This window comes from Aspergillus campestris, assembly GCF_002847485.1.
Source record: "Aspergillus campestris IBT 28561 chromosome Unknown P168scaffold_1, whole genome shotgun sequence".
NCBI classification, from domain to species: Eukaryota; Fungi; Ascomycota; class Eurotiomycetes; order Eurotiales; family Aspergillaceae; genus Aspergillus; species Aspergillus campestris.
The window spans coordinates 4317718-4343871 of NW_020194336.1; the positions used below are offsets into that span (position 1 = coordinate 4317718).

General features: G+C 49.2%; 10 protein-coding genes across 10 annotated transcripts; 5 read left to right on the forward strand and 5 right to left on the reverse strand.

Moving 5' to 3' along the window:
- Positions 1-783: 783 nt before the first annotated feature.
- P168DRAFT_332791 (Clavaminate synthase-like protein) lies at positions 784-2162 on the forward strand (the record flags this gene model as incomplete). Its single annotated transcript, XM_024841662.1, has 3 exons — positions 784-1089; positions 1154-1222; positions 1278-2162. 3 exons carry the CDS (start codon positions 784-786, stop codon positions 2040-2042), a joined length of 1140 nt encoding a protein of 379 aa, XP_024697796.1. The 3' UTR covers positions 2043-2162.
- Positions 2163-3519: 1357 nt separating this feature from the next.
- On the reverse strand, positions 3520-5268 carry P168DRAFT_278705 (putative MFS quinate transporter; the record flags this gene model as incomplete). Its single annotated transcript, XM_024835710.1, has 5 exons — positions 3520-3860; positions 3902-4591; positions 4644-4712; positions 4760-5113; positions 5178-5268. The coding sequence occupies 5 exons, from the start codon at positions 5266-5268 to the stop codon at positions 3520-3522; spliced, it is 1545 nt and encodes a 514-aa protein (XP_024697797.1).
- Positions 5269-6008: 740 nt separating this feature from the next.
- Positions 6009-6700, reverse strand: P168DRAFT_301755 (uncharacterized protein). Its single transcript, XM_024838563.1, has 3 exons — positions 6452-6700; positions 6285-6358; positions 6009-6180 (listed from the first exon to the last, which is right to left on the reverse strand). Exons 1-3 carry the CDS (start codon positions 6630-6632, stop codon positions 6124-6126), a joined length of 312 nt encoding a protein of 103 aa, XP_024697798.1. The 5' UTR covers positions 6633-6700; the 3' UTR covers positions 6009-6123.
- Positions 6701-7283: 583 nt separating this feature from the next.
- agdC (putative alpha-glucosidase) lies at positions 7284-10213 on the reverse strand (the record flags this gene model as incomplete). The annotated part of the gene is made up of 7 exons (XM_024839878.1): positions 7284-8193; positions 8246-8354; positions 8402-8863; positions 8915-8986; positions 9038-9281; positions 9339-9946; positions 10009-10213. 7 exons carry the CDS (start codon positions 10211-10213, stop codon positions 7284-7286), a joined length of 2610 nt encoding a protein of 869 aa, XP_024697799.1.
- Positions 10214-13910: 3697 nt separating this feature from the next.
- P168DRAFT_332802 (uncharacterized protein) lies at positions 13911-15273 on the reverse strand (the record flags this gene model as incomplete). Its single annotated transcript, XM_024841663.1, has 1 exon — positions 13911-15273. Exon 1 carries the CDS (start codon positions 14811-14813, stop codon positions 13911-13913), a length of 903 nt encoding a protein of 300 aa, XP_024697800.1. The 5' UTR covers positions 14814-15273.
- Positions 15274-15414: 141 nt separating this feature from the next.
- On the forward strand, positions 15415-16595 carry P168DRAFT_324209 (uncharacterized protein). Its single transcript, XM_024840800.1, has 3 exons — positions 15415-15919; positions 15976-16210; positions 16266-16595. Exons 1-3 carry the CDS (start codon positions 15549-15551, stop codon positions 16455-16457), a joined length of 798 nt encoding a protein of 265 aa, XP_024697801.1. The 5' UTR covers positions 15415-15548; the 3' UTR covers positions 16458-16595.
- Positions 16596-17317: 722 nt separating this feature from the next.
- Positions 17318-18288, reverse strand: P168DRAFT_301759 (uncharacterized protein). Its single transcript, XM_024838564.1, has 2 exons — positions 17597-18288; positions 17318-17534 (listed from the first exon to the last, which is right to left on the reverse strand). Exons 1-2 carry the CDS (start codon positions 18161-18163, stop codon positions 17439-17441), a joined length of 663 nt encoding a protein of 220 aa, XP_024697802.1. The 5' UTR covers positions 18164-18288; the 3' UTR covers positions 17318-17438.
- Positions 18289-20190: 1902 nt separating this feature from the next.
- On the forward strand, positions 20191-20773 carry P168DRAFT_332804 (S26 family signal peptidase; the record flags this gene model as incomplete). The annotated part of the gene is made up of 2 exons (XM_024841664.1): positions 20191-20474; positions 20560-20773. The coding sequence occupies 2 exons, from the start codon at positions 20191-20193 to the stop codon at positions 20771-20773; spliced, it is 498 nt and encodes a 165-aa protein (XP_024697803.1).
- A 1444-nt stretch (positions 20774-22217) lies between these two features.
- On the forward strand, positions 22218-23457 carry P168DRAFT_301760 (F1F0 ATP synthase subunit g). Its single transcript, XM_024838565.1, has 4 exons — positions 22218-22588; positions 22626-22706; positions 22793-22877; positions 22938-23457. The coding sequence occupies exons 1-4, from the start codon at positions 22348-22350 to the stop codon at positions 23188-23190; spliced, it is 660 nt and encodes a 219-aa protein (XP_024697804.1). The 5' UTR covers positions 22218-22347; the 3' UTR covers positions 23191-23457.
- Positions 23458-23838: 381 nt separating this feature from the next.
- On the forward strand, positions 23839-26150 carry rok1 (RNA-dependent ATPase ROK1). The gene has a single exon (XM_024836539.1). The coding sequence runs from the start codon at positions 23943-23945 to the stop codon at positions 26121-26123; it is 2181 nt and encodes a 726-aa protein (XP_024697805.1). The 5' UTR covers positions 23839-23942; the 3' UTR covers positions 26124-26150.
- The last annotated feature ends 4 nt before the right edge of the window (positions 26151-26154 follow it).

Below are 26154 nucleotides of genomic sequence, written 5' to 3' on the forward strand. Positions count from 1 at the left end.
TTCGCAGGAGAACACAGGGCGCTGATGGTCTCATCGAATACATATGGCTAGGGGTTGGGATCAGGTCCCGCTACGGTCCCAACTGAAGTGGTAGATTCTCTAAGCCCTTAGAACAGCAGCATTCTGCATATAAAGAAAACCTAACCTTACCCTATTTAGCAGTCCCAGCGCCTTATGATCCCCTAGGTGGAAAGGTGAAGAAACCACTTCTTCATCGAGACCTAGACCTAGGATTCCACTAGTGGATTAGCTAAATCCCCCCACCCCTTGCTCAAAAGCATCCAGGCAAATGCCCCTACCGTGTTCACTGCGGTCGTAGATGATAGGTCGCAAATCGGTCTATGGATCGGTGTGATTGCATTGATGTGGCATCACCAACGTAGAAGCATGCATTTGCCATTCCGTATAGAGAAGCTGGCAACCTCTGTAAGCCCTTGCGTTTCTGGTCATTCTTACCAGAGTAGGACAGCGTAGGCTCACATTCCAAACATTACAGGAACGAATGTAACAAGAAGTCGGTCAGCGTCAGTATAACACCCTATCAGTCAGACACGTCATCCATGATCGTCGCGTTCAGTTCCGGATAAGGGGCACACTTCTATGCCGGTAAAATATGGGTCTTGCTGCAATTCTAGCCGAGGGAATATTGGCTAAGCGCTCATAAGTGTATAAGTGTAGGAGCATCCCACGTCAATAGCAGTTTGGGTTATATATTGCAGCCTCACTACTCCGTACTATTATAGGCTTTGTGGTGCACAGCCCTTTTCGTCCACGAGCCTGACCATGGCAGAAATTTTCAGTTCGATCCCTATACTAGAGTATGACGATGCGGTATCTCCTACATCGAAACCTAGGTTTCTAAGTGCCCTGAGACATGCTCTTGTTAGCGTTGGATTCTTTTACCTTCGAAATCCCCCGATAGAAGTCGAAGCTCGGGAGGCCCTCGTCCAAAAATCTGCTTTATTCTTCAATCTACCAACGGCCAAGAAACAGGAGGTGGCTATATCCAAGAGTAAACACTTTCGAGGGTACGCTTCCTTGGCAAGTGAAGAAACAGGGATGAAGAGCGATGCACGGGAGACATTTACAGTACGTACGATATGAGATTAGTACAAATATGAATACAATCATTAAAAGATAAATGGCTATGAAGGTTTCCTTCGATTCCCTAGCACCAGGTCCGGATGCGCCAAATTACCATAATCTAATTGGACCAAACCAGGTATATTGTCCTGTCTTTCGATATACATGACCATTGTTTTAACTCTGTATCATAGTGGCCTCCGGAATCCACTGTTCCAAGCTTCCAACAAGCAGTCGACACATATATGCATCAGATCCAATCATTAGCAGATACCTTTGTGATTCTGATTGCAGAGGCGCTGGAGATAAATCCCACCGTATTCACCAGATTATTGGAAAAAACCCGTTATATCAACTTTCGGGTCGCTGCTTATCCTTGCCCCAAGGTCTTCGGAAATACAGAAGGGGGGGTTCAAGGTGTCGGCGCTCACAAAGATGGTAGCTTTTTAACCTACCTTTTACAAGGCACAGACCACTCCTGTCTGGAGGTTCAGAACAAAGCTGGGGAGTGGATCACTGCTCCACCTATTGCAAACACGCTGGTCGTGAATATTGGTCGATCACTCGAAAACCTGACTCAGGGAGTTTGTGTTGCTACCACCCACCGTGTCATTCTGCAACCAAGGCATTATTGTCGTGAAGAATCGGATACTTCTGCTGGTCTACGTCTAAGTTTCCCGTTCTTCCAAAGTTTGGGTCTAGATGTTACCAGAGAGGATATGCAAATCGAATTGCCAGATCATATCTTATCCTTACGGGGAGACAAAGGCAATTCAGATGTAAATGCGTTCCTGGCAGAGATTTACAAGGGCACAATTGGCGAGGCTCTTTTGACAAACTATATAGCCAGCCACGCAGATACAGGGTTGCGATGGTATCCTGAACTTCAAGCCGAGATCCTGGGAAGACAACACAAAGCGGGGCAATCTGATGATTCCAAGGTCAGTGAAAGGGCGTGAGCATTTTTATTTGACTTCGCAATTAGCCCTGATCAGGGTCGCGAGTCGTCAAGTTCACTTTGACTCAAACCACAAAGCCGGTCGAGTGTAAACCAACGTGGACAAAATGTCGGAATCCGGGGTTGATTACTTGTTACATTGTTTTGTATCAGTCTTAACTTAACAATGTATCTCAAGTCCGCTGACAAGGGGCACTTAAATCTGAAGCACGGAGTTTTATACAGAATCAACATGGCAACAAACAAAAGAGAGAAAAGCTTCCAAGCACTGCTGGACAACTTAGGTACGACGATAGAGGAATTGCAGACTAGCAGGAAAATAACGGCAGTTGACGAGTTGGAGGGCCAAATAAAAACACTGCTGCAGCAGTTAGACAGTGCAAACACAACTGCCGCTACGCAAAAGGAGCAATTGGACGAGGAAAACATTAAGAACGACGCGCTTGATAAGAAATTTCACAAATTCTGCCGTATTTGGGGAGCTGAGAATGATCAATCAAAGCTCGAAATTCAGAATCCAACTGATGAGGAAAATAAAATCATAAAAGACAGGGAGAAGGCATTATTCGAGAGAGCTGAGAGTGCTGAGAATAAGTTCATAAAAATTAGATGTGACCTTGAGAAACAGAAAATTTCCTATAACAACCTCAGAGTGGGCCTGGATGATACCGAATATCGATTGAAGGAACTTGCAGCTAACACCGGATTGGAAGAAGTTGAGACATGTCACGCTATCTTCTGGGGTAAACTCCATGCTGACATTCATATGAGCTGTGCCTTTACAGAATTTCAAGAGGTTGAGACGTGCCTCACGGACCTGTGCACGAGATTTTTTGACACACCCTTGACTGTTTGCGATTCAGTATGCTCTCTGAATGACCACATGGCTGGTTCCACTAGCTGGTTTCGTCACAGCATGCATATCATTCCGAAGAATATGACACCTAGCAATCAAAACCCCTTAGTTGATGTTTGCATGGAATTAGTCCTCTCGCACCTTGGGTTTACATATCCTCGTGCACTGCTGGCACAATCCAGCATCGCACACCAGTTGTCTGAGGACATATTCACTCTTACATGTCTACCCTCACCAACAGGGCGCAGGACTGTTGGAGGCACACTTCATAATTTAAGAGACCTTTTGCCGGCCCAGAAGGCTATGCTACACTCGTTTCTTGTTACTGCCTTCAAACTGGGGGAAACCAGGCTACGCGCTGACATTATAAACACTATTGTTAAGGGTCTTTCTGGAGAGCTTAGTGAGCTTTTGCAACCTCAGAAAGTACAGGACTTCGGAGTTGAACTTCGTTCCTTCCTCAGTTTGGACCCACACTGTCTAACTTGAGTATCACGGCTTGCTTCTTCGCAGGGAAAACTAATCTTACACCCAGACTACTTTTACTAATTCGTCAGTCACAACCAGACAATCAGACTTGACCATCGACGCCTAAACCCCATCCTGGGACTTATATTTATATCTACTTCGCCATCACCTCCCTCTCAGAACGAACCTCACCATCCCCAACCCCCTCCCCGTCCCCCCGATCACAGTGCTTTAACCCCCCAGCCCACCGCATATACCACACTCCCTCAAACACCTCCCTCATCCTCTCAACCGGCACGCCCCTCGTCTCCGGCATCCACACCCCCAGCACAAGCAACCCCACAAAGCAAACACAGGCCCAAAAAACATATGCGCCCCACACACGCAACTCAACAAACATACTCGGCGTGACGCGCACAACCGCGAACTGGAAAAACCAGTGCAGCGACATGCTGAGCCCGTAGCTGATGTTGCGGATGCGTGTTGGGAAGATCTCTGTTCCGTAGAGGTAGGGGATTGTGCACAGCCCGATGGACCATCCGATTGCGTAGACGAATATGGAGAGTATTGCTGCTGTGGAGGCTGATTTGTTTTTGGGGTGAGGGTGGGGGTTGTTGTTGATGAGGGGGTGAGGCCCATGTAGGCGGCCATGTAGATGTGTGCTGCGAGCTGGAGGGTAAGGCCTGTGAGGGCGCAGCGTCGACGCCCGATGTAGTCTATTAGACCCCATGTGAACGCCATCGTGAAGACCAGCTTGACGATGCCGTAGACGCCGGAGGATATGAGGGCCTGCTCTGTTCCGACTACGCCTGCATATTCGAAGATAGTGGCCATGTAGTATGTGATGCCGTTTCCGCCTGTCCATTGGGCGATGGTCTGCATGGTCATTAGGAGCCAGAAGCGCTGGCGGTAGTTGGGGTTGGATTGGGTTTCTTTGAGGGCGGCCCAGTGGGAGACTGGGGTGGATTGGGCGCGCAGGTGGTGGTTGATGGAGGTGAATTCGAATTCCACTTCTGGGTCGGTGGTGGGTTTGCCGCGGAGCAGGGCGAGGGCTATGCGTGCTTCGTCGTGGAGTTGCTTGGAGAGGAGGTATCGGGGGGTTTCGGGGATGTGAAATGAGGCGAGGAAGGCTAGGCCGACTGGGATTAAGGGGATGGATTGGACGAGGCGGTATTGGGTGCGTGTAGAAGGCATGTGTAGCCTGGCGGCGTAGTTGATGAAGAAGCCTTTTGATAGTTAGAATTGGTATTGATAGAGCGGGTGGGGGGATGGACATACCCATGGCAAGGACTGCCAGCAATATCACCATGTATACACTGACAACCAATCCCCTAGTCCGTGCCGGTGCTATCAAATCCGTTAGAAGGACTCTGGGACCCTATCAAACAACTCACCTATCTCAGACAAATACAGCGGCGCAATAACAGTCAAAGCACCAGTCCCCAAGCCACTCCATATCCTCGCAACCAGCAACATCCCATACATCCCAGACGAGAAAACTTGGACCAATAAACCCGTAGCCCACACCACGACAGCGACACGCCACGAGTACAACCGACCAATACGGTCATTCAATTGCAAAGTGAACAGGGCACCGAAGGCAGCACCCAGCACATTGAACGAGGTGATATTGGCCTTGCGGTCTGCCAAGCCAGTCGGGTCATCCTTCCAATGCGATGGGCCAAGGTTGTAGTCGGCTACGAAGGAGTCTAGTTTGACGCTGGCGCTGAAACCACCTTCGTCGTAGCCTGTATCAATAAACGGTGACAGTTAGAAAAGTGGGGAGAATATCCGATGTCAATGGAAGCTAACCCTTTGGGATACTGCCACACGCAATGGTCAAGATGACTAGAGCGTAGAAGGGATGGGTAGTCCATCGTGACCTGTCCAATGCCCAACCCATGGGCGCGAACCCTCAAGGGTGGAGGAAGACCTTGGATATCACCGATGGAGCTGGCTTACTGGGGTTATAGAATTGACCCGAAATGGAACAAACGGAGTCAGTCGTCGGTGGAGGCAAGGTGGACCTGAGGTGAAAGATGCTAGATGTGGGTCCAAGGTTGTGGTAAAGTTTATCGAGCCGTGTGTGGGAAATGCTTTTCCACATGAGCTCACACGATTTTTTTCTCTAGACTTTACTTCTTTCCTTTGGGAGACTCATGCTCCGGCTTATAGTATATATTGATATTGCTATACGGAGGTCGATGGCCTGAATTGTACAAACATAGGTCCAGCAAGGAGCATGCCAGCCTACTATAGATAAGCCTTGCTTCGATACATCACTACAAATCAATAACATTCTCTAGTCCAGCTGCCTATCCGTGTACCATCGAGCCAGGCTTGGAAAGCGAACTGATTGTAGAGTTCCTAGTGAAATATCTCTCAAGCCAACTATACTACAGGCTAGATATGACTGATATTCCCAACAGAAGACTTGGCCCATTACGGTGACAGTAACTCGCTATACTGAACCTGTGCATCTTTGCCATGCGAGCCTTTTCTCGACGACACTGCGTTTGTAGGGACGTACATTCTATCAGCACTACACAATAAATCCAAAGCTTACCGCATTATACAGAACTTATAAAAGCGACACACAAATCTCAAAGCAATATATATATATATATATATATTTATCCATATCACATAACAGCAGACAAGCCATAATACATCAACCACTCACCACCCGCCGCTTCTTCCAGCCGGGAGTTGCATGATCAGTAAAAAAGCATCGTGTCATTCCAAGCACAGAGAGATTTCATTCATCAGCCGCCGTCTCCAGCTTGGCGACAGTAGTGCAAATGAACTTCGGGCCCTGCATCGAACAGAAAATCTATTAGCCCAACCCAAACACACCCAAGAATAGCACCAGGAGAAAAGGAAGGAGGAGGTTTGGGGGGGGGGGGGGGGGGAACATACAACAGTATAACAGCACACAGGCTTCGTCCCATCCTTACACTTAACAATAACATGCTCATCACTGAGTTGCTCGCCTATATCCGGAAAAGAAAAAACACACGTTAGCATCGTCCTGTCCATCGGTCTCAAACACGATAGAATAGATAATAAGGTGAGGACAGCCATACATTTATCACCCATCATTCCCTTGTCGTTGTGTCGCGCCGGCACCAGATCGGAGCAGCAGTATGGCTGCTGGATGAATTTGGTGTTGTCTGCGGCGAGGTCGCAGAAGTAGTCTACGAAGGGGTTGCGGGCGAGTGCTGTTGCTGAGAGGAGGGATGCTGCGAGGAGGGAGGAGAGATGCATCTTGTTTGTTGGTGTTGTTGTTTGGTTTTGGAAGAGAACGTGTGGTGAGGGTAGTGGTTGGTTTGAAGATAGATCGAGTTGGGTTTGGGGGAGAGCTCAGATGGAAGGATTTTATCTCTGTTCCTGCGTCCCAGATGTAAAGGAGGTCTGTCTAGGGGGTGGCTAGGCAGTCTAGGTACGTACCTATGTTGTCGTATTTCAGACGGTGTGGTTGGTTGAGTTGGGGGATATCCCTTGCTTTGGGCCTCGAGGGCATGTCTGGCATCTTCACTGTAAACCTGCAGAATGGATCAATCTTGGGGTGCATGTATGTGCGCATGGAAAGCTCCGAATGACTGATCTGTTGACTTGCACTTGTCGATCATTGGGGTCTTATGCAGTATGATTCTTTTAGGGTTGTGTAAACAAGCCAGGTCAAGGTGAGTGAGTAAATGTCATCGTATCAGTAGCTCAGCTCCCCTGGTTCATCCCTTCGCTCGGACTACAGTAGGTTCTTTGTTGATCTCAACCCCTCTATTACGCTCTAGTCATACTCGTCGTCGGTCTTCTCACAAAAAAGATAGATTAATTTCTATGGTGATATATCACCCTATAACACAAGGTACCGAATAGAACAACTTCAGCAACTTCAACACTTCACCACGTCAACACTCACAGCAACTTCACCTCAGTGTTCTTGGTAAGTTCCACGCGGTGCTTAACACTAGCAGTCTTCACACCAGTGTGCTTGTGAGCCCCAAAGATCTTGATGTCATCCACAACGGCCTTGATGCCACCCTCGAACTTGCCCTTAACGCGGAGCTTGCCCTTCTCGTAAGTGAACTCCACCTCGAGCGTAGCTTCCTGCTCCAGGGAGTCGCCATCGTCGAGATAAAGGCTACCCGAGGCCTTGCCGTCCAGGCCGGGCGCGATGATCAGCTCGAAGTTCTGCTTGCGCAGCTCGGTGGTGGTCATCGCGCTGGACGAGCGCACGGGGATGATGCTGCCGCCGCGGATGTGCAACGGGATGTGCGTGACGTCGATGTCTTCAAGCGTGATGTTGGCGCCCTGGCCGAGGATGGGCGCGCCCGTGTACCAATCGTAGAAGATATCCTTGGGGAAGTACGCCTCGACGGAGGTAGCGCCCTCGTCGGGAACGGGGCTAACAAGCAGGGCATCGCCGTAGAAAAACTGCAGGTCATTGGAGAAGGTGTTCTTGTCTTCGGGGTAGAGATAGAACAGAGGCTGCAGGAAGGGCTCGCCCGTCTGCGACTGGCGGTAGAACGACGTGTAGATGTAGTCCATGAGGCGGTAGCGGATGTCGATCGCCTTGCGCGCCGAGTCGGCGACCTTGGGCCAGCGGTAGAATTCCTGCGCGATGCTGTCGAGGCCGTTGTGGTTGCGGTAGAAGGTGTAGAAGGCGCCCAGGGCAGCCCACCGCGAGCAGAGCTCTTCGGTGGTGTTGGCGCCGAAGCCGCACACGTCTGCGCCCACCATGGGGACTTGGAACATCGAGGCGAATGCCGTGATCTGGGCGATCGAGCGGCGGTATTGGTTCCATTCGCTGAGGTTGTCACCCAGCCTGTTTATGCGTCAGTAACATGTTGACTAATGGGGGAGTAGTGGCTACTCACCAGTGTCCGACGTGCTTGCCCGCGCCAGCATACGTGCTGCGCGTGATGATCAGGGGTCGCCGGCCCGGACGGCGGGATTCCATGGCTTCGCGGGATGCGCTGCTCATCACTGGAAATGGTCAGTGATTGCCAAGTCTGGGGTTGCTTTCAACTTACTCGTTCCGTAGAGGTTGTGCGTGTCGTACTCGGCATACTCTTCGTCCTCGTGGATGATATCCGAGTGGATAGTCAAGTTGCTAAGAACTCCGGCGACGTTCTGAATCTTGTACGCCGGGTTCAGCAGGTCACGGCCGGGAAGACCAAGCTTATTGCCTTTGGTGCTATCCCGTCGGACCTTGGAGGACGGCTGGAAGTCTTCCGGGAAGCCGGGCAGTGGGCGGGGGTTGCTCGGTCGCACCGGGGGCGGTGTCGGGGGCATGTCTGCCTCCTCAGCATAGGCGAAGGGATCCGCGCAGGGGAACGGGCAGAAGTTGGAGGCTTCGTTCATATCGATCCACAAGCCGTCAATATCCACGCCCTTCTCGGCGTCGAAAAAGTCGGCAAACTGCTCGTTCCAGTATTCTTGAGTGCCCTCCTTGAACCAGTCGGGGAAGACAGTCACACCGGGCCACACGACGCCTACAATGCATTAGTATCAATAAGTGGTAGGGGTAGCTTGTAGGCTCCTACCCATGAAAAGGTCGCCCGTTGAGTTCTTGAGGAAAATATCCTGCTCGACACCCTTCTTGTACCCAACGTTGTCTGTCGATCGTCAGTGTTGCCCGGCATAAGATGATACTTGTCTCAACGTACCGCTGACGCTCACCGCCGGATCGACCATGACAATGTATTTCTGGTCGTGGTCGTGGAGGTAATCCACGACCGAACGCACGTTTTCGAGGTCGTACCGGTCTTCATCGAGCGTGAACACCCGTCTTCCGCTCATGTAGTCAATGTCCGTCCACATGGTCTCCAGCGGGATCTCAGCCTTGCTGTAGTTGTACACGACTTCTGCGACCTCGAAGATATCCCGGTATCCGTAACGGCAGTTGTGGTACTTGAATGGCAGTTAGCATCGAGCAGGTGGAAGGAAGGTAAAAGAAATTGAACTTACACCGAAGGCCCAGTAGCTCTGCATGGCGGGAAGGCCCACGATCTCGGCGTACTGAATGCTGGCCTCCTTGGGAGTGTCTCCGGTGAAGAAGTAGAAATCGAAAACACCGCCCAGGGAGTTGTACTCGAGATACTGCTTGCCGTCCTCGGTCTTGTCGATCTTGACGTCCATCCCGTTGGAGTTCAACAAGAAGACACCATGGGTACCGGCCTCGCCGCGATGGTCATAGTACACCGGATGAGTACCGTACAGGTTGGTGCCCTCGGGAGTACCGTAAGCATCGCGGTTCCAGAAAGTCTGAGTGTAATTGGTGGTCGGCAGACGCAGAGGGCCAATATGCTCGCCCAGTCCATACAGGTTAGGGTTCTTGGGGAGCGATGTACGCAGGTTCAGATACTGCGACTGGAAGATAAGGGTCGAGTCGCTCGTATCGAAGAGGATTTCTTGCCCTCTAGTGACGGTGAACGAGAAGGGATTTTCCTCATAGTGGAACTTCAACTCCGAGTCATGGCGGGTGCTATCGACTCCCTCGATGCGAGGGACAACCGACTCCGGGACCTGGTAAACTTGCTCATCGGCGTCATAGATCATGACATGGAGACGTTCATCTAAAGTCGCCCATGAGTACAATAGAAAGCGACGGGTGAATCAAAATGCGGGGTTTTTTTACCAGACTGATATTCCACCAGAAGCTTCAGATCCTTCAAATCCTTGCCGTAGGTGTCGCAGGGTTTGCCAGCGAGAGTCAGATCGGCCGTCAGAGAGTTGTGCTTCTCGTGGATATTGGAGAGATAGTATCCCGGGCAATCGCTCTGTTCCTCCGAGCGGGAACCAAGCACGGCGGCCCCCGCAGCCAGGGGGGCCAGCAAGAGCATTGATGCTCTCATTGTACCGCGTAATTTGAGGTTCACGGTGTAGTGAATGGGTGTGGATGTCAACCAGACTGAGAATTGGCGACCGGGAAAACCATGGAGTATTTATGCCAGATGTCGGTCGGGGAAGAGACTTGGCACAGACCACAAGTTTAATTGAGTTCAAGATAAATTAAAAATGAGACGTCGGCTACATTCCAGAAGGGGGGCGCATGCAGCACGACGGAGCTCGGCAGCGGGGGAAATAGATGCAATAATCGGAGATTGTGCTGAGGCTGGGGCATTGGTCAGATCGGACGGTGTCTCACGACATGGGTACGGGTTCCTCCGCTGAGGCCCTAGTGGACTAGCAGGGACGCACGGCACCCCGTGGGATATTAGCATTGAAACTAGGACGGACGCTGACGCCACGGACGTTGTCGAGAGACTGCCGTGCATGTCATCTCGGTCATTTGTCGGACTTGCAGCCAGCCCGTTTCCCACTCCCAAGACCGCCAATATATCGCGGTCTACCCATTTGGGGTTGGTTGACTTGGCTCGATCTTTGATATCACGATGAAAGTGAGACGGAGGCGCAGACGGAGTAATCCTCGAATCGGATGATCGAGTTTGGGGGAGGATATTGAGTGGTTTTGACATATGAGGTACGATGGTATGATGTGTGTATACTAGACGTGTAAGAAGATAGGTATGAAAGTAGATGAGGGGATAGACGGGGGTGGAGGGACAATGCAACACAACTTGGCGCTAGAAACAATAGATGCCCTATTATGGTCGAGGTCGCCAACCAACTATCCCGAACCCGGTAAGATCCTCGATAACGTAGTATTCGAGAGTGTGGAGTAGTTGTCCGACCTTAGTGTCTGAACTTGATCACCTCATGAAATTCCATGGGTAGAATGATCTAGAAGTGAGGCATTGTCGGATGTCGCTTCCTGAAAGGATAATATAGACAGTTGTAGATGTATATAACAATGCCTACTAGTGCTTAGGGAAAGGCATGGTTCTTCTATGCCTAGTCAGTGATGATATCAAACAATATTTGAGGTAATCGAAAAGGGACAGAAAGTAACCGGTTGAATAGTGAATCCGCGAGCTGGTTGGATTGAAATCTCCGACAATTATTGATTGTTAGCCCTGTTGTATGTGATCTCACATTATTGGTAGACTCATGATCACCCTGAAGTCTATCCGTACATCCAGGTACCTCATGAGTTACTGGATACAGGGCTCCAGGCTAGCCGAAGTACTTACCACTTTAGGCAGTATTTCCAGCAGCCCGGGAGATGCATCTGTGAACCAGTCGGAGAGCTATTGGGGCCGTTCATGGGGCCATAGCCGGACATAAACCGTACCGGGGAACACTAGGCAGTCCGCTATTCTTACTGCCGTTCTTTTCCTTCCTTCTATTTTTCCCTTCCTTCGGTTCCATGATCCTGAGTGGAGACAATCGTCGGTGCCAACCGTTGGATTGCGCGGAGGGCGCGGAGTTGTCTGGCGTCGGAGATATTGACGTGGAGCAGTGGTCTTGGCAGCATCTCTCAAGATTCTGGAATGTTATGGATTTTTGTGTGGGGGGTTTTAACATGGAGTTACGAAAGAGCGAGGGAATAGAGTGGCCAGTCGCAACTGGCAACTGGCGAGAGGATGGAAACGCGTTGACCGGTATAGGAATAGTTTCTTTTTTTTTTCTTTACTACTGCTCTTGGCGTTTATGTACTCTGCAGGATCCCAGGCGGCGATGACTATATTCGACTATAATGTAAAGGCCCCTTTCTCCCTCTCTCAGTCTGTTGTGATTCACGCCTTCTGCTCACTGTATGATACCAGTCCATCAAATCCGCGGGCTATACACTTACCACACCCCATCAGCCTAGATGACCCTAAATCCACTGCAGTCAAGATGAGAATTATGTTCCTCAATTCAAGAATGATATCCATGACTCACAATTACCATATATGAGAGCCTTGATTCAATTTTGAACAGCTACGTCTGCTGGGGCGCTGAGCTCACAAAGAGGACATTGACCGTCGCTTCTTGCAAGCTTTCTTCCTATCTCTGCGCTGTCGGTCATGCATTTTCCAAGGACGGATGTCTCGTCCCACCATGGCTCTGTTCTACTGCAAATCCCATTCCGTCCAATTAGCCGGTTGACGTAGGTTAGTGGGATGATGTTTTTGTGGAAGAGAGTTACACCCAAAAGCAGGGCATTGACGACGCGTATCAGTCTCACAGAAAGACTCAGTCGGGAACGCACGGCAATCTCAATCTCTCATGGTCGTGTGCGGTACCATCGACAGCAATGTCAGACCAAGTCTAACGACGTTGAAGCTGTCGTGGAAGGTGGAGAGTACAACGATGTACTACTAGTACATCATGTTTAACATGACGTGGCCTAGATCCATGTGGAGATGCATCTTTTGTCTATCGAAGGCTAAGTGTGAGAATACAGTGATGGATTCTGTCACTAATAGTGTACTTACCATACCTCCCATTTAGTCCGTTCTTTCTCATCAAGTCACGCTTTTGACTCTTGTTGCAAGGTAACTATGTTGATATATGGTTGCTGTTATTAAGAGCCGGTCAAGTGTTGTCGCCTAGTACCTACAAGAAACACCCAGTTTGTTCATCACTCATGCAAACTAATGGTGAAGCAACTGGCTGTCCTGGATCAGATTCACTAGCCTTGATTCACTTCTAAGGCGGCGCAAGTCCACCTATATCTATAATCATGTCTGGTACGCAAGAAGAGGTCAATCGAGATAAATGAATCTATGATCTGCGATCATATGACTGAGTGATTGAGCGGGACTGTATCATCACTGTATACTGCAACATACCATTATGGTGAGCCAAATCACAGTGCTCTTATGCTACCAAAAAGCTTAATAAAAGTGATCTTCCCCAGAAATGCAAGTTAACGTAGTGTCTTACATTAACCCGAGGATGGGCTCTATACTCAGTTTGGCTTTTCACACAGTGGGGAGTGTAAGTGAACAAAAATTCGAACATAAGGTACAGTAGCGCAGCAAGGTGATCCCTATACATGTATTATCAGCGGAAGTTAGAGAAAAATTAGGCTTAGATGTTATAGATCCTTTAACTACTAGTTGACTCCTTTGAAGTCCGGCTAGTATGTTCTTGGTTATGTATGTGCTTGGGATGGGTCTTGCCAGGGATAAAGAAACTGAAAAACATACTTCCCAGGAGGTCTCAAAGTCAAATAAGGAACTAAAGTGATATTGTAAATCATATAACTACAAATGCTATGCCATAGTACAAAGTTATTTGCAAGTGCAAAAGTGTCATGACATCTTTTGCAGTCGAGTGGTAATTCTTTTCCACATACTAGTACTAGCAGAGCAGGGGAATAAATACAAAAAGCAAGAAGAAGGACAAGTATCAAAAACGCGGTCATCCATTTAGTAATGCTGGGCACTAAGGCTGATCGCTAGAAGAATTGGACCTATTTTGGACATGGCAGAGGCGCTGTTAATGCTCCAGGGACCGAATTGATGCATTACCAAGAAAGGATCGCTGCTCATATCCCCTGTCCGGAGATAGTTGATGTATTCATCATCGTACTTAGCGACGGAAATCCAGATCTCATGCCTATCTTGTGATATGATAATACGACTGTCATCTGTCGAGTCAGTGCTACTTCGGGACTGAGGAATAAATGATAGGGGAATCGTTCACTTACGGCTTCTTCTGATGTGCGGGAACCAATGACTTATAGTCTTTCAGTAAGCCAGCTACCATCTGGTGGCTCTCTTGTATGCGAATCTGCGGTGCTTTTGTCTGCCTGAGTACCGGCTTGACTTCGATGATGGCCTTGACATCCCCGCTGCGATCGACAAGGTAGCCGTCTGTTCTTGCTTGGAACGCTGCGTTGGTGAATTCCGCCGTCAAATTTATACGATGCACGGACCATCTAACAGAAAGGTTGAAATGGAGTGTGATAGAATCAAGAAAGACCAAGAGAGCTGTATTCACAATCTGCTCATCTTCCGTTGGGGGGTACATAAATTCATCGTCGGGGCTGACAGTACTGTGGTGAGATGGAGGCAGCGACGAAGAAACTAGGTAACTGATATCCTCCTCGTCATCAACATGGGGTGTTTCGAAGCCCTGGTAGGGCTTCGAGGGAGGAGTCACGGCGGTAAAATCAGGTTGGCGGATCGGAGGCTGTGCGGCGTGCTTCTTGGAACGAGTCATGTGAACTTTGGGAGTGAAGACAACACTGCCAGTAAGACAATCCTGTGTTGTTCTAGAGACTTCCAGCTGATAATGACGGGCTGGTGCAAATGTCCCTTCGGGGATGGAGCCCGTGAAACTTTGGCAGTATTTCTTCCATGAGGAAAGACTTTCCAACTTCTCGCTGGCTTTTGGCAGCCACTGGTTCAAGTCAAGGAAAGACGGTAATCTAGAGATGGCATTGACTTTCCAAAGCACTCGGAGTAATAGGAATTGTTCCCTGGAGACATGCGAAGCCGACTTCAACTGGATATCATGGATGGTTTGGGTGCCCAGTCCCAAAATGTCAACTTGCTCCTGCCATTCCTTATGTGTCTCTGGGACGGGCGTGGATGGGTCAATCATGTTGAAAAATGGGGTGGTTAATTGCGGAGAACAGAATAGATCGTGAAGGAGAGTAAGTTGGCTAAGGAGGACAACACTGCCTACGATTATGGTCCCAGAGAATACGGGGCCTTTTATGCGAACGGGTGGTTAGGTGACTTGGGCCGCTCTTGCATGAATACTCCTCTTCAAGTATGCCATACTCAGCATCATAGCGTGCTGTATAAGTACTAGTTAGTTTTGCGACACTACTGTTCCTCCATATCACTCAGTCAGGTTTGTTGTCTGGTGATTGACCTGGCCCGACTGCTGTGACTGAGCGCCTCCTTGACCAATAGACATGACATTTTGAAGTTGGTTATCACCACAAGTAAGTGACTTAGGAGAAGACTCGTGCATGGCGCTTTACTTCTGACAGCTCACGATGCTTCGTGGCCAATGAAGATACCAAACAAAGAGAATGGAGATGAGGCCATTGAGGCCTGGACCTGCAGGTGGTGAGGCAGGGCTGTGGCAGCAGCAACGGGGATCGACTTTGATTGGGTCTGAACCCGTTGCGGGGCAACGCTGGGAGATTTCCATCCACCGTCAGTGAAGATCATCAACCCCAGAGCTTTGACCACCACCCTTCATGGTACATCATCAGGTTGACCGCGAGCATTTAAGACTATACAGTTCTTCTCTTCATTTCCTTCAAAGTGGACAGCTCTCTGTCATAGTATTTGTTTTCTTCTACTTGCCAGTCCTACCTAAATCATGGCCATGGATCCCGTCGAGCCTCGTGATCGGTATAATCTCCGCAAGGCACTCACCATCATGGAAAGGGACATCAAAGCCCTGGAAAAGGAGACTCTTATCTTGGATCAAAGCATGCTGAAACGGTACCGAGTTCAAGTCCTACCCCTAAGCCTTGATGCCAATGACTCGCTTGCACCAAAATTTTTCACTTCTTTTGCTCCCGAAGATATGCCAGAGCCAACGGAGGAATACGTTGACAACCAATACGACAATCACAACGTAACTCTGTCCAACGAATATGGGCGACTGATCTCCATTTACCTAAAGTCTTATGTTAGCGAGTTGAGGTTTCACTTCCCAGAGGTCTCACACACGTGGTCACGTTATCAGTAAGTCCCCTGTACTACCCCTTATTCAAATATTCCTTTACTCATCGTGTCTCCAGGATCGGCGATTACATATTTGGTGATGATATTCTATACCGAGTTTACGAGCCTGAATTTGGCACATTGGATATACGTCACGTCTCTGATGGCTCCAAGCCGCACATTAAATGCATCATGCACAATGACATTGATGTAGATGATAGTCATCTACTTTATGGGGAACTATTTACTGTCATCCACATCATGTTGGGCCAACTGAAGCTGAAGGAGTTTGTTGATGATATGGTTGCACCGGTAAGTCTACCTCCTTCTGAGCATCCTCAACACAAAAAGCTGATCATGATGTCAGGTTCTACTCTTTTCTCTGAATCAACAGCATCCACGTATCATTGAAGCATACTTTGATGGCCAGAAGCTGTTGGTGCGCCGCACTAACCGCTATGATTTTACGTTCTTGAATGAAGCTGGGTTCAAGACGTTTGCACAATGGTTGATGGGCGATCCTATTGGTGATACGTCGAGAAATGCGGTCCGGACTTGATGGGTTGATCATGGGTCAAGGGTGTCTGGGATACGGCGTTTTCGGGGTTCTGTAATGTCTTTGCGAGTTAATGGTCAAGGTAGCATCCGGGGCGGGCTTTTACACTTTTTTGTTACTGTATCAATGCAGCAAGTATCCTTAAACGGTTCCCACTAACGATAGAGATATGATCCAGGTACAGCTGTATCATAGAAGGCATCTGCCCAGTTCAGTCAGTTATCTAGCACGGAGGCCAAGTGAGCATCGCAGTCATGTATTTCACTTTGTTGACGCGATAGTCATACACATACTCTAGGGTTCCGAGTCTCTCCATGGTCTGTTTACGAGATACATTACTATAGCGCCGTAGAATTGGGGTAATTGAAGTCTGGGTCTTACATTATTGATACCCTCAACGCCTTGATTTAAACAAATCCAGGCGAGTACTACTGCAGCGGACATATGGCTTATAACCAGGGATGACCCAGGAGATCACCTTAAGTGATCCGCTACGTGGGTTTCTCTCCACTTATTCCGATCTCCCTCCCGAACTCTACTGGTCCGATCGTATGTCCAAGTCGATCGATTGTGTGGAATTGCAATAGGCCACCGTGTCAGCTGACTTGAAGAGATTCCCACCCTATCTGTATCTTGACTTGTCTTGCAATCTTGAAACCTCTTCATCATCATCAATATCATCAATATTTCGACCGTGTTCCATCGGTTCTCCCTAAAGTCAAGGCAAGTTGCGTCCATGTCTGATCAGATTTTACGATCAGTTCAGCGCTGGCCTGCGCTAATTCCAGTATCTTCTCAGCTGATTGCCATGCAGAAGTTCTTTGAGTGAAATTAAAAACAATTAATCTTGAAAATCACATGATATAATAGTCCCTCATTAGGGTCAAAATAAGGGTATCTAACTCGGGAGACAATCTAAGCAGTCCGACTTGTGGAGGAGTATTCTCTCCAAGGTACGCGAGCTTCCACAATGACCACTACAAATTATTTACCATCTGCACGGCAATCACCGGCTCCACGGTACGAAGACGCAGCCGTTATGTGCAACATATAGGCCATGACGACCATAATCACCGATGCCTGTGCAGCAATAACGTTAGACTAATTACGGTCCATTCAATTCGAAGACACGAGGAACGTACCAGCGAAACATCCAACCCCCTCGTAACTTGGACCTCCCATTCCAGCTCGGTGAGTGATATATGCCCATTCATTCTCAGGGCCGTCATGACCAACGCCCCGTTGAAGTAGACATGCGTTTTCGACCTTGACAAATCCTGCCCGCGGACTTTGAGCTTTACTTCCTCCCCGTCCCCCGCAGAATTCCTCACGTAGACGTCCAATATGTTCTTAAGCGGGTTCCATCTTGGAGCGATCGCAGCAATCGACTCCGATGTCTCCTTCCCACCCGGCAGATGTACAAACCACGTTACGCCATATTTCTTCAGCGCGAGCTCGAAAAGCGGAAGGCCTGAGGCACCGCGGAAATACCGGTATTGAGTCAACGGTGCAGAGTCCCTGTCGATGGCGAATAGTTTTCTCTCGTCTGGGCTCCTGTTGCTGCCGTCTAGCCCCCTCCACACTGTGATGTCTTCGTCGGCGCTGTTTTTGGATTTCTTATGTTGCTTGACATAGATGGTTGTTGGGTAGGATGCAATGTACTCGTTGCGGATGGCAATGGGTTGTTTGAGGTCGGTTAACTCTTCCATTGTTGTGTGTTATGTCTCGCGGTGTGGATATGTAGCCCTGGAAGTTGCCATTCACACTTGAACAGGTATCACCAACTTCGTTTGATGGTGTTATCAAGGACAACGTTAGGCTATGTATGGCAACAGCCAAAAGTCTGCCGCGGCCCGTGCTTCATGTCCGGCCTCTCTGCAGAGTACTACCCTGTTCTCACACTGTTACAAGTCCATGTACGTCATACACCAAATAAACCCTAGTGGAGTAGACTTGTTTGAAACAAAGACTGTAAGCATTAACGCGCGCGGCGCCCTATCCGGGCTCGAAACAGTTAAGTATTCTTTACCGCTAGTGCATTCGGCCCCCAAACGGGCATCTAGCCGCGAGTCAGGCGCACGAAGTTACCACGGACAGATAAGCGTGAGTCCACAGCCAACTCAGCACGGGCCATTCGTGTTGGGTCGGATCGGGATGTCGGGCGATTGGCGAAAACACTCGGGCTAGCATGTACTATAGGGCTGCGGGTCGGGCTCCGCCACGCCCCACGGCCCGAACAAAGCCCTAACCGGATTTCGCCCGACCCCATCTCTAGACGTTATTGCAATATGTACGAGAGATTTGATCGATTTGACAGAAAGTTTAAATCTATATGGGTTCTTAAAATCCCTGCAAAGATCCTGCACTGGAATAGGAACACGCACTATGGTGTTCTAGGTAGGGGTAAATAGGAATTTGGTATATATATAAGAGATTGAGAGGAAAGAAGTCAGCATATTGCATAACTCCGATGTCCTTTACAGCTTTTTCTCGGAACTATTACACTGAATCCAGTGGTAGCCAACCGTCGTCCTTACGCTACTGCACCCCTCGGTTGTTCTTTGAGACCATCGTCCCATTGGTCCTCATGCTACGTGAAGAAGCGAGATGACAGAAATGAGCCGGGTATTTCGAAAAACTTACTATTGGTTAGTACACATCTGGCACTGGCCTGCGTACACTCGATGTGGCCCTTCCACTCGGACTAAAAGACACTTGATTCAAGATATCATCATATCGTGTCAGCTTAGGATTGCGTAGTGGATAACACAAGGCATAGAAGGAAGCCGGGGGCGACTATACAGGTTAGTCTCTGGCGTTGGATCCTCCGGTCGTTTCGGTATTCCTCCTCTCTTCTCTAGCTATTGACTTATCTTGAGATCAGAGTATACGACTGGCGACTATTCTTAGACTTGTCGACATCTGCTGCTATTGTCTCCGTTGCGGGCCTGGCTCGCCTCGTTCAGAGGACCACTCCTCCGGCGGGCGCCTTCATTACTGCCATTTATAGAACTATTGAAGGAGGCACCGTACGCCAGATCATCAGCCATATACCAAAGCAAGATTTTGCATCGCTTGTGTAGCTCATGCGCTGGTCGCCTAGCAAACTATGGGGTGTGTCTATTGGAAGGATGTCTTCTGGTTTTTGCTCAACGCCGTCGCTACGGTTGGGGAGACGGTGGTGACCAAGTTGTGGATACAAGTCGTCCACAATACCCAAGAATAAACGGGCACAGCTCGCAAGCTGTATCAGCTGCTGGGCGCGTTGTGGGTGTTTAATTTTCTCTTTCGGAGTGTTCCTAAGTGGGAGTATGGGAAGATGTACTGTGTTGCTCAACAAATGCAGACATGAAGCGCAAGGCTATCAGATATTGGTGTTGTATATATATATATATATATATATAATATTTCTTTTTTTTTTTTTTTTTTTTTTTTTTTTTTTCGCTCTCATCCAGACTCTTGAAGCGACGTAGCTGCTGAGATAGAAATGTTCACGGAACGAACTCTGATTAAGAATTATATAACTCCATAAATTTGATTATACGTCGCATTGATCCTGACGTTTGGAGGACAAGGCTGCCAATAACAACGTTACTAGTTACCATTAACTTCATTAGTTGGGGCTTATATGTGGCCCCCAAGCCCTTAAGCGCACTATAAATGCAGCCCTCCCCCCCTTACGAAGACGGCTGTGTTCATACATTTTACTGATTTTCAATTGCGATTCCCTTTAAAAATGCTTACTCGGCGAATTATAGGCCTATGTCTAAGGGCTTCACTCGCTCTAGCGGTTCCTATCATGTTTTGGAACGCGTTGACAATCATCACCGGCTCCACGCATCCCATAATCGTGGTCATCTCAGAGTCAATGTCCCCGACCTTTAATCGCGGCGACATTCTATTTCTATGGAATAGACAACCCTGGATCCAAGTCGGCGAGATTCCAGTTTGCTGGTTCAAGGGCCTACCGCTTCCAATGGTCCACCGTGCTGTTCGAACGGTGGTTCTAGATACCATGAGGTAAGAACCACGTATTTAGCGGATTTGGTATCGATGAATTTTACTACTAAGTGGGAGAGTCGAAACTAAGCGGTATCAATCTTAGACAAGGTATTATGACGAAGGGTGACAATAACGTCGTGGACGACACGCTGCTCTACCCTGCTGGAAAGGAGTTTCTTGGTCGTGAAGAGATCATCGGGGTTGTCAAGGGATCTGTTCCATGGCTAGGTTGGGTGGCTATATTGCTGCAAGATTATCCCCAGATTATGCAGTTGGGAGGAGGTGCTTTACTGCTAGGGATTGCTCTGTTCGCCTAATAGATATGGTGCATAGATGGCCGTGTGTAGCGTCAGGTCATGACGGTCAGGGATCCAACGCTTGTCGCAAACAAAGGATATTCAGTTTTTGGCTATAGAGATATTATGAAGCAGCATGTGAGGAGCTTTGGTTTTACAAGTAATCCATTTGTTGCTTTGAATATAGAAAGTTATTGTGAATATATCAGAGCTAGGATTTCGCGCTGTTATACAAGTTAGGGTTAAGGCTTGATCACATAGTTGTGGAAGAACTGACAGAAACAGTTATACCTTAGCAGGTGCAAAATGCTGTAAAGAAAACCAACTAGTTCTTACTCGGAACACTCATAGATATTATCACAGTGTGTGGGCTAATTGGGTCAGATACAGTAAAAGCACTTCCCACAAGTGATCTTTTTTACTCACACGTCATTTTATTGATTACATGGAAACTGAAGATAGTAGTATCTAATCACTACTGCCTACGTAGTAGAATAGATATATGAAATAGTTCTATGTTGTTCCTGAATGAATTGAGACTGTGATTATGCTCAAGAGAAGTTGTATTGCCAGGAGCTATTCTAGATATTAAGTGACGTACTGAACGGAGGGTTACTTAGAAGGCCCAAAGTGTCATGATATCTTTGGTGGTCGAGTGGTAATTCCTCCTTATTTATTGCAACATAAAGTATATCTCGTTTTTTAACTTCTATTCTGTTGAAAACTGTATAGATTCATGTAGATGGGCATCTTACAGTGTCACGTTCCGTTTTCATTATGACTTCCTTGCATTATGACTCTGCATGATTAAGGTATCTATCAAATTATATTGAACACGGCAAAATTGTTTCTTCCATTGCATTAGATGTTCAATTGACTGCCCTCCTGCCTACTGCAGTAGCAGTTTACTATACCAGACGCTCAAAGACCACTATAATAACTGCCCTCTACCTGAGGCTGTCATGTAATATAATATATCCATGGCTTCCCCTTATTTACTAGGTAGTAATTGAGCTAAACATCCGAAGTTAATTATTCTCAAAAGAAAAATTGACGTACAAATTTGTTGAGGATTTTCTAGAATTATTTAAGGAATACCGCCACATCTGCCATATACTTCTGAACATAATGTTTATATGCCGTCTTTTATGAGGTGGCTCGGGATCACAGGTTTAATATATAGTGGTGGTGAGAGGTTGTACTGTTATATTTGAGTAATTGCCAGTTCTAGTGCTAAGTCATGATAATATCGTATCAGCTGAGAAGATAGAGTGCACAGTATATCGACAAAGTCAATATAACAACAAGACGGTTCTAGTATAAAAGTTTCAATCAAGGGTTTGTAACGTGAACACTGTGGGGCGGTCAGTGAGAAAATGCCGGGTGAGGAGATCTCTGCACGTGATCTGATTACCTGAGGCGCCATTCCCTGAACTTCCCGAAATCAAATCCTATCTCAGTCGAGTCCATCTCTCTGCAATTGCGCGACGACTCTGTGTCCCTGGCTCTTGACCTACCTTCCATTGGACTCCCGTGTCCTGTCTCTCGACTAATTTCCCTCTTTTCACCCTTTTCCATTTTTCAGAGGTCTCAAGATGCCCGCCACGGCGTCCCGTGCAGTGCTCCGGCAATCGCAGTTCCTCGTTCGGAGGACTGCCGTGAGACACGCCTCCTCCACCTCCGAGAAGGCCGGTGAAGCTGCGCAGTCCGCTGCCTCCAAGGCCTCTGATGGTCTCTCGCGTGTCTCTTCCACCGCTGGTCCTGCCCTGTCTGGCGCTGCCCAGTCGCTCAGAAAGATTGGCGGCCGGACCGGAAAGGTCATCTCTCTCATCGACTGTAAGCCGACCCTTCTTTCTCTACTTTCTGTTCATAGCAATCTCTCGATCTACTTCTCTTGATATCGGTCATTCGACGAAAGTGAAGGACATCGGCGTGATAAATGTGTTCATTGGCTGTGTGCTGTATGCTGCAAGCCATCCCCTGCCTGCCCTTTTTCCATCTTTTTTTGTCCATCATTGCTAACCACATCGTACTGGACAGCCATGATACCCCCCACTCTTTACTACTCGAAAGTCGGCCTTGAGCTGGCCAGACTCGTCTTCCGTGGCCAGAACATGAGCCCCCCGTGAGTGTCCGCGAAGACCGCAACCATAAACCATCCGCTAACTAGCAACTTGCTCGGCAGGAACTTGGTCACTTTCCAGTCGTACTTCCAGCCTCTGATCAACGGCTTCCGCAACCCTGCGACCCTGAAGAACGCCAACTTCGTATCACCCGGCGACATCCTGGCCCGTGTCCGCGGCGCCAGCAAGAAGGAGATCGCCCTGGCGGGTGTGACCGCCGCCGAGGTTATCGGTTTCTTCACTGTCGGCGAGATGATCGGCCGCATGAACATTGTCGGCTACCGGGGCCACGCTGAGCACCACGGCGACCACTAAATCAAGCGTGATTGAGTAGTCGTGCTGGCCCCGTCTTGTTCCTTCCCCCGCTTTCCTTTAGTCATTTCTTCCCTTTTCTATTTCCCTTGTGTCCTGTACTATTGTATGATAGACGATGGAATATAACTGTTGTCTGAGGTTATTTTGGAGATCTCTGGGTATCTGGTTGTCTTACTATGACTGGATTCTCGAGGGATCCGGCGAGGGCTGTGTGTGGAGGTTGGCATGGAGTTGCCTGTACTATCAGGAAATAGACCTTTCCTTTGTTTCTACGCTACGTGTGCGGAGTGCCTTTGCACGCTCCTCTGTAAAATTGTAAGAAATGTAGTCGCAAGTATGATGTTTACGAGCCATTCACATTGGGTTCCTAGAGCAGAACATGTCGAGAAAACGACTGTTCCCACGACAATTGGATCCATAAATGAAATAAAAGTATCCAAGTCCCTAGTAGCAAGACAACTATATGCAATACTCTACCTAATATATCAAGAAATATGGGCTACACTGCTCAAAAGCTGGTCAGAGATAAAGTTGATGCTCGCGGACACTGATTGGTCCGTGCGGAAAAGAATTTCAATGTCGGAGTGACATTTTTTCTCCCCTGCTAAGAATACTGCCGTCCGCAACCACCACCAGTCGACTCTATGCGACATTGACTAATTACGACTTCCTACTAGAGATTGTTTAATCGGAGTAGTCGACTATTATTTGCGCCGAATTGTTTGGGTCCCAAAACCCCCCAGTTTTGTAAGATGGATGCGTTCAAGCTTCTGACGCGCTCCACCAAACTGAAAACAGGCCGTGCGACGCCATCTACAACTGCGTCCACCCTCCCGTCCAAAGGCAAGGCCGCCAACCCGCAGCTTTTCCAGAACTCCGAAGCAGACAAGCTCCTGCACGGTACGAAGCGAAAGAGGAACAATGATTCCAAAGCGCGCGACGCAGACGACGCCCATGACGCCGAGTTAGACTTTTTCGGCTCCGGGAAGCCCTCGTCGGCGAAGAAAGAAAAGATCGACGAACCGCCGTCTGACGAGGAGGATGCCGCCTCAGGGTCCGACAATGAAGCCAGCGACGTTATAGATGATGTTCAGTGCCGGACGATCTTGAATGCGCACAAGATTAAGGTCACTGATATGCGCGATTTCGAGGACATCCAGCCCGCGGCGCCGGCTGAGGAGCCCAAGAAGAAAAAGAAGAAGAGCAAGCAGAAAGAGGAGACACCCCGCGCGCTTACCAAAAAAGAACAGAAGAATGCCCGTCGGTTATTCCCGCAGCCGCTCGTGTCGTTCAAGGAGCTGCGGTCCAAGTATCGCATTTCGCGCCGTCTGGCGGAGAATGTCGCGGAGCAGGGGTTTTCGGTCCCGACGGAGGTGCAGCTGGGTACTTTGCCGCTTTTGTTGGGTGATTCTGCTACTGCGCAGGTTTCTGGGACTGGGGCGCCTGTTGAGCCGGATCTGCTGGTCGTTGCGCCTACGGGGAGCGGCAAGACGCTCGCTTTCCTGATCCCGGCTATCAACAAGGTCGTGCGACATCACCATGAACGCTCGGAAGAACGGGGCATTCTCTCTGTCGTTGTGGCTCCGACTAAGGAGCTTGCCAGCCAGATTGTTAACGAAGGGCGAAAGCTGGTCCAGGGAACTGGCGTGAAGATCACGCTGATGAAGAAGGGTATGCAGGTGGTGGAGACTGATGGGGATGGCGAAGATATTCTCAACGAGAACAGCTCCGAATCCGAAGAATCCGAAGACGATGAGAAGCCGGAGAAGAAGACCAAGGCGAAAGCTGCCGTCACGAAAAGCGACATCCTGGTCACGACACCGCTGCAACTGGTCAATGCGCTCTCCGCCCACCAGACCAAACCGGTAGCCGCGCTGCCGCTGGTGCGGAGTCTGATTTTGGATGAAGCCGATGTTCTCCTAGACCCCCTGTTTCGCGACCAAACCCTCGATATCTGGCGCGCATGCACACATCCCGAGCTCCGCGCGAGTCTCTGGTCCGCTACGATGGGGTCAAACATCGAGGATATGGCCAAGTCGACCATCGCGGAGCGGAAAGAGGCATCTGGCGCTACCACATCTTACCCATTCATCCGTCTCGTCGTCGGCCTGAAGGATTCAGCCATCCCCAACATCCAACACAAGCTGATCTACGCTGCCACGGAGCAGGGCAAACTGCTAGGCTTGAGACAGCTCCTTCACCCAGCAGCGGCGTCCGCAACCGACGTCCGCCTCCGTCCTCCATTCCTCATCTTCACCCAAACCATCCAACGAGCAGTCGCCCTGCACTCCGAACTGCGCTACGACATCCCCGTCGAAGCCGGTGGCTCGTCCCGTATCGCCGTCCTCCACTCCGACCTCTCCGACGGCCAGCGATCAGACATCATGAAAGGATTCCGCAAAGGCGAAATCTGGATCCTGGTCACCACGGACCTACTGGCGCGCGGGGTCGACTTCCGCGGCATCAACGGCGTCGTCAACTACGATATCCCGACCTCCGCAGCAGCCTACGTCCACCGCGTCGGCCGCACGGGTCGCGCCGGGCGAGAAGGCGGCGTCGCAGTGACTTATTATACCAAGGAGGATATCCCGTACGTCAAGAGCATCGCCAACATCATCGACGCTAGTGAGAAGCTGCGCGGCACGGAGGGCGAGAAGTCCGTGCAGAAGTGGCTGCTCGACTCGCTGCCGGACCTCAGCAAGAAGAGCCGGAAGGAGTTGAAAAAGCATGGCGTCAAGGCCCGGCAGACCCAGTCCACGGGCGACGACGACAAGCAGCGCGCTAAGTCTCGAATCAGTACGAAGAGTGGCTTTGAGCGGCGCATGGAGAACAACAAGAAGGCTGCTATCGCGGCTAGTCGCAGCCGGAAATCCCAAAACCAGGGCGTCGCGGATAAGGACAGTGGCGATGAGTGGAGTGGGTTAGACGATTAGTCTCGTGCTGTACAGATGGAAGGTTAGAATT

What these genes read in the sequence shown, in the direction of transcription:
- P168DRAFT_301755 (XM_024838563.1), bottom strand. Translation starts at nt 6,632, where the DNA reads ATGCATCTCTCCTCCCTCCTCGCAGCATCCCTCCTCTCAGCAACAGCA. An exon ending in GGGAATGATGGGTGATAAAT is followed by an intron (nt 6,359 to 6,451) that starts GTATGGCTGTCC and finishes TTCCGGATATAG; the next exon opens with GCGAGCAACTCAGTGATGAG. An exon ending in CTGTGTGCTGTTATACTGTT is followed by an intron (nt 6,181 to 6,284) that starts GTATGTTCCCCC and finishes TGTTCGATGCAG; the next exon opens with GGCCCGAAGTTCATTTGCAC.
- P168DRAFT_324209 (XM_024840800.1), top strand. Translation starts at nt 15,549, where the DNA reads ATGGCCATGGATCCCGTCGAGCCTCGTGATCGGTATAATCTCCGCAAG. An exon ending in CACACGTGGTCACGTTATCA is followed by an intron (nt 15,920 to 15,975) that starts GTAAGTCCCCTG and finishes TCGTGTCTCCAG; the next exon opens with GATCGGCGATTACATATTTG. An exon ending in TTGATGATATGGTTGCACCG is followed by an intron (nt 16,211 to 16,265) that starts GTAAGTCTACCT and finishes TCATGATGTCAG; the next exon opens with GTTCTACTCTTTTCTCTGAA.
- P168DRAFT_301759 (XM_024838564.1), bottom strand. Translation starts at nt 18,163, where the DNA reads ATGGAAGAGTTAACCGACCTCAAACAACCCATTGCCATCCGCAACGAG. An exon ending in GGGGGTTGGATGTTTCGCTG is followed by an intron (nt 17,535 to 17,596) that starts GTACGTTCCTCG and finishes ATTGCTGCACAG; the next exon opens with GCATCGGTGATTATGGTCGT.
- P168DRAFT_301760 (XM_024838565.1), top strand. Translation starts at nt 22,348, where the DNA reads ATGCCCGCCACGGCGTCCCGTGCAGTGCTCCGGCAATCGCAGTTCCTC. An exon ending in GATAAATGTGTTCATTGGCT is followed by an intron (nt 22,707 to 22,792) that starts GTGTGCTGTATG and finishes CGTACTGGACAG; the next exon opens with CCATGATACCCCCCACTCTT. An exon ending in GGCCAGAACATGAGCCCCCC is followed by an intron (nt 22,878 to 22,937) that starts GTGAGTGTCCGC and finishes CTTGCTCGGCAG; the next exon opens with GAACTTGGTCACTTTCCAGT.
- rok1 (XM_024836539.1), top strand. Translation starts at nt 23,943, where the DNA reads ATGGATGCGTTCAAGCTTCTGACGCGCTCCACCAAACTGAAAACAGGC.